This window comes from Kryptolebias marmoratus, linkage group LG24 (genome assembly GCF_001649575.2).
Source record: "Kryptolebias marmoratus isolate JLee-2015 linkage group LG24, ASM164957v2, whole genome shotgun sequence".
Taxonomy (NCBI): Eukaryota; Metazoa; Chordata; class Actinopteri; order Cyprinodontiformes; family Rivulidae; genus Kryptolebias; species Kryptolebias marmoratus.
The window spans coordinates 13018278-13024160 of record NC_051453.1 but is presented as its reverse complement, the minus strand read 5'-3'; the positions used below and the strand labels follow the sequence as shown (position 1 = coordinate 13024160).

The 5883-nt window shown below is 45.8% G+C and overlaps 1 protein-coding gene across 1 annotated transcript; it reads left to right on the top strand.

Moving 5' to 3' along the window:
- Window positions 1-6: 6 nt before the first annotated feature.
- Window positions 7-4515, top strand: LOC108230579 (diencephalon/mesencephalon homeobox protein 1-B). Its single transcript, XM_017406917.2, has 5 exons — window positions 7-209; window positions 1750-1917; window positions 2068-2246; window positions 2401-2854; window positions 2954-4515. The coding sequence occupies exons 2-5, from the start codon at window positions 1764-1766 to the stop codon at window positions 3370-3372; spliced, it is 1206 nt and encodes a 401-aa protein (XP_017262406.1). The 5' UTR covers window positions 7-209; window positions 1750-1763; the 3' UTR covers window positions 3373-4515.
- The last annotated feature ends 1368 nt before the right edge of the window (window positions 4516-5883 follow it).

Here is a 5883-nt window from a genome sequence, read left to right as displayed (position 1 = left end):
TCCCACAGAGAGAGGAGAGCCGCGGAGCACCGAGCGGAATATTTCCCGACGTTGTCAGGCTGAGGTAAATAAATAATAATAATAATAATAATATTGATAATAAATACATAAATAAAAGATGAACGGCCGCCTGCGGACTTTGGACAAGAAGTAACGACAGAGAGGCGACCATTTTGGCTCATGTGGAAGAAGTTTCCAGGCGGAACGAGGTAAGAAAGTTCTGCTGAATTCAGTTTTGGATCATTTTAAAACCACAACCTTTTACTGTGTTCCTGTGGCTTTTTTAATCTTTAAAGTACATAAACCAAACCGCATTCCCCTAAAAATTAGATTTATAAAAAAATAATAATAAATTAACCATAGTGCGAATCAAACTTTTTAATGTTTCTAGTTAAGGAGCTTTAAGTAAATTAATTGTTTGGGATGTAATTGTCGTTGAGCTGGTTCCTGATGTGTCACGGAGCCCCGGGCCCTCAGGCTGTTCAGTAAAATATCTCCGACGTCCACGGCTGTGAGCTTAATTAGGCTTAAATGTGAGCCCGGGGCTTCTCCACCCTGTCCCGACAGAATCCGAGCATTATGTTGAATTTTTAAACCTCACATTCAAAGAAAAAAAAACACAACAGATTGTATGATTTTAGTCGCTGTTTAATTCATATCAAAGCATTCATGAGAACAATACAAGGAGTGGAGTTTTATATGTTGGCGAATTGTGTTTTCCCCACGGTGACGCACGCGCGCGCACACGGTGGCCCACCTTTCACGCGTCAGGCCCGATGATAAATTAATAGGCGCCTATAGTTGGAACCTATTTGCAGGCGCATAAAAGGAAACGGAGCCCAACTGGGGATCCGGCGCGCACATTGCGCTGACGACCTGTCACGCGTTTCCGTCACAGCCTGCAGGCGTCTGGAAACTGAGCCGGGACCCCGGCGCAGACTGGGACAAAACACCCTGTCCCGGTCCCTGTCCCCGTCCCTGTCCCGGTCCCTGTCCCGGTCCAAAACGCTCCGGGATAGAACCAGAACGAGTGTAAATGGTTCTCCCATCTCGGGTCAGAGTTCAGCCCCGAGGACGAAATAAAAACTCTAACATCAAATAACTTTGATTTAAGGTGATGGAAGATAAATATGACAAGAAGATTTTACAAGAAATAATAATAATAATAATAATAATAATAATAATAATAATAATAATAATAATAATAATTTAATTTCAAGCCTTAAAAACTATTTTATACCTAAATTAAAAAGGGCAAAATTGCACATCGAATTTTCTCTAGGATTAATTAAAATTTAATATATTATATATAAACATATAAAAGAATTACCCTCATAACTGTAAAATGTTGAAATATAAAATATGAGTTACTTTTTATTTAAATGCTTCTTTCAGTTTGTAATTTAAGCCACTCTGCAGCTGTTTTTTGTTTTTGTTTTTGTTTTTGTTTTTTGTTGTTACTTAAATCACCAAAAGATTGTGTTCAATAATCAGCCCATTTTCTGTTTATTTATGTTTAAAATGAACCAGATTTTTTAATTAGATGTACTTTTCAGTCTTTAATTGTTTTTTAATTGCTTCCATTTCACTTTGTTCTTGTGTTTGATTAAAAAAAATATTAAAAATAACAGACATACACAATTAATTTATTATTATTATTATTTGCAATTACCTGCAGAAAGCATTTTTTTTTTTTTTTTTTTTGGTGAAAGCGGTCCGATGCCTAACATCAGCCTGTCCTCTCTGCAGACAGCAGGCCGGTCATGCAGCACTACGGGGTGAACGGATATTCTCTCCACGCCATGAACTCACTGAGCGCCATGTACAACCTCCACCAGCAGGCGGCGCAGCAAGCGCAGCACGCGCCTGACTACAGGCCCTCGGTGCACGCGCTCACCCTGGCAGAGAGACTGGCTGGTAGGAAACAGATGCTCTATTTTTTTTTCACCCCCCCTCTAAATCACTTTTTTGGGATGAATTATTTTATCACCACAAGCTGACCTTTGACCTGTCCCTTGAATTAAACTGGTCATGTTTCTTTATTTCTCAACGGTTGTACATTTCAAGACATTATCCTCGAGGCCCGGTATGGCTCCCAGCACCGAAAGCAGCGGCGCAGTCGGACAGCGTTCACTGCTCAGCAGCTGGAGGCTCTGGAGAAAACCTTCCAGAAGACCCACTACCCTGACGTGGTGATGCGAGAACGCCTGGCCATGTGCACCAACCTGCCCGAAGCCCGTGTGCAGGTAAACACATAACGCCTTTCTCGTCTGTCACGCCCTGAGCTGCTTGTCCTAAAGACTAGAAGGCAAGGAAATGTGACAGCTTTATTGGGCGAAACAAAACAAAGCTGTAAGTAACGTGTCACCTGCAGCGGTTGTAACGGTATCAATCTTTCAGGTCTGGTTCAAGAACCGTCGGGCCAAGTTTCGGAAGAAGCAGCGCAGCCTTCAGAAGGAGCAGCTACAGAAGCAGAAAGAAGCATCTGGAGCTGCCGAGGGCTCTCCAGAGGACTCCAAAACTGACCTCACAACCAGCACCGCCGCTGCCGCCGCCACCACAGTGGTTCCTGAGGCCCGCACTCCTCCTCCTCCTTCCTCCTCCTCCTCCTGTCACTCAGAGTCGGAGCGGCTGGCTGCATCACGGCCCCAGCCTGCCGAGATGAGTGTGGAAGTGAACATCACCTCCCCAGAGCCGTCGGACAGCGAGTCGGCGGCAGAAGACAACGCCGACAGAGAGGAGGACGAAATAAGCGGGGAGTCCAGGCTGAAGCTCAGGGAGGAGGCGCAAGGGGAGGGGGCAACGCAAGCAGGCGGCAGCTCTCCATCTTGCAAACAGCTCAGTCCCTCATCAGGTACAAATAGCAGTTCAAGAAATGCAGCTCTGTTCTACATCTCAGGTTAAAATCATGTGCAGAAGTGCTAAAGCCCCTGTTCTCTCTTCTGTCTGTCAGATTCTTCGTTAAGCTCGCCCGCCTTGGCGTCCTCCAGCAGCGTCACAGGTGGTTTGGCTCAGAGCAACTCCTATGCCTCGTCCCCGCTCAGCCTCTTCCGGCTGCAGGAGCAGTTTCGGCAGCACATGGCGGCCACGAACAACCTCGTCCACTACCCATCCTTCGACATGAGCACGCCGTCCTCCCTGCCCTACCTGGGCATGAACGTCAACATGCCCTCCCCTCTGGGCTCCCTGCCCTGCCAGTCCTACTACCAGACCCTGTCGCAGGCCCAACAGGTGTGGAGCAGCCCACTGCTGCAGGCGGCCCCAGGCAGCCTCCCGGCAAGCCTCAACAGCAAGACCACCAGCATCGAGAACCTCCGTCTGAGGGCCAAGCAGCACGCGGCCTCGCTGGGATTGGACACGCTCCCCAACTGAAGCGCCACGCCGCACAGGGTCCACGTTTGGCCGTCAGAGCAGAGGCTGACCTGACTTCCTCCCGAGCTTCCTCGTGACCTTTCGCAGCAACTTTACGTAGCTTATCGACGCAGAATTCCGACACAACTCTAAAAATATATCGCAAATTTCCTGAAAAGACTGCAGAGTTCAATATCTGTCCATACTTGGCTGATTCATCTCCTCCGAGTTTACTTTACATCCACTTTGTATAGTTCAAAACAACATGACTGTAAAACCTGACCAGAATGATAAACCATAAAGAACAAAACCTTTTTAAGCTTACATGAAATACACGAACTGAGCCTGAGTATGGACTTCAGAGGACCTACCTCAGTATGGATTTTCAACAACTCCATTCCTCTTTGCTCCATCATCATGACCTTTTACCTTAGTGAAAAAAAAATGCAAAAACATAAACTTCACGGATCCTGTCTGGACTGCAGTTGTGATTGTGTTCACCTGTGGACGATGCTTGTTAATTGACTCTTTAACGATATCAGTCAGTGTTCTCCATGATGAAGTCGGGGCAGACAGTCTTCGTCTGACTCCTTCCAGCAAACATTTGAGATTCTGAAACATCCCGTACCTCTAAAAGATCCTTTAAATGTGAACTATGCATGCGTCCTTCTGAAGCATGGCTTCTCCAGCCACACGTACACAGCTGTGATGGCAGCACACTGACATCACAATGAAAGGTCCAATTGCAAATCAGTCTTTTCTCTTTTAAAAGAAAGAAATCTCTGCTCAGAGTGCAAGAATCTGTCATGTATTGTAAATATCACCCAGCATTCACCTCCATCTGAGTGGTTTCAGAGTAACCTCACACCGCCTTTCGTACGAAGGGACTTTGAGAGGAAACATTCAACTTCTTTTCCAGCTGTAGCTTCAAGCAAAGGACCTTACACGGGGAGATTCTGCAGATGACAAATAAATATGAGCCCAGCTGGCATATATTTTTTTTGAGCCCAACTCCTCCCCTTAGCCAGTGGCTTCAGCAGAAAGACGCACAGGCCCAATCTGTATGTATTGTATCTCTGTAGAATAAAGACGTGTATTTCTCAGTTGTTTAAAATATGAGTAATTTATCTGTTCAGTGCAAGAGAATAAATCAAGAATAACTTATCTTCACTGTGTCTTTGCTTCGATTTTCTTCTGCTGAACCAGATCGTCTAAGAATGAGTTGAGACTTCATCAGACATCGGGTTACATCGATAAATGAATGAAAAAACAATAATAGGTGCTAATGAATTGGCTTTATGTGGACATCTGCTTTCTTTCACCTTGTGTTTTAACGCTGATTCAGAGGAAGTCGTTCACCAAGACTGATCACGCAGCAGAACATTTAATCAATGCGTCGGGAAATTTCCTTGGCAACTACGCAGGAAAACGATAAGATAAGACCGCGCAGACTCCAGCCCGGCCTCTTCCTGTCACTCCGGGTGACGTTAAACAGTTCTGATTTGAGACCTTTTGTGGTGGCAATTTCTTTCAGCTTCGCACATTTTGACTGAAGACACCTTGATGATCCATAAATAATTTAGACGCAGGGGGTCCACCGTCCTCAGCGGTGAGGTTTACACGCCACATAGGGGAGAACCTGCCACTTGTTCACCAGCAGCACAAGAACTAATCCTACATGAAATGACTGAAGCAAAGTGTCAGGCTCTAAAGAGCCTCCAATCCACCCCACCCACTCCTCACACGCTCCCCGCTCCCCCTCTCGCCCTCCCCCACCCTGTCAGCCGAGGTTTGGCTACACCGAAACAGAATGCCTCGCCATAAGAAGATTACTTTTGGTTAGGATATCGATGGATTAAGTAAGAATAGAATGAGATAAAATAGCCCTGAAAGGGTTTCTGAAGTCAGCAAAGTTCAGACACCTTCTTTTTTTTTCTTCTTCTTCTTAGTCCTGCTTTATGTCCGTAAAAACGATGCTTTCTAAACAGAGGAGGATAGACAAGAGGGGTGGATGGTTTAAAAATGAAGCATAAAAATNCGTGGAGCTCACAGGGTTGTGAGTTAATGGGAATGGTGTGTTAGTGTGTGTGTGTGTGTGTGTGTGTGTGTGTGTGTGTGTCTATGGCAGCTAAGCCGCTGAAGGTTTCCAAGAGCTCTTTGATGTGTATCTGGGCAATGCACTATTAGAGGGATTTTCCTAGTTGACAGCTCAGAGAATGTGTGGAGGAATTGCGATGCCAGCAGGCTAAAAGAATGCTGGAAACAGGATTAGGATCATATTCTGGCAGCTCCTGTCACTTCATCAATGGGCTAAGGTTTCCTCAGTGACAGCCCTCCTTCTCTGCCCGGTTAAAACCTTTAGTGGGACCATAAAAGGGGTGAGAGAGGGGAAAAAACAATGATTGAATGGTGCGCTATGATTTCTGTGCTGCTTTGGGGGCTTTGTGTGGGGAGGTCTGAGGGGGCACTGTGTTGATTTGAGGGGAGGGGTTAGTCAAGAGAATAAGAAGAAAAAAAAAAAGCGGGGGGGGG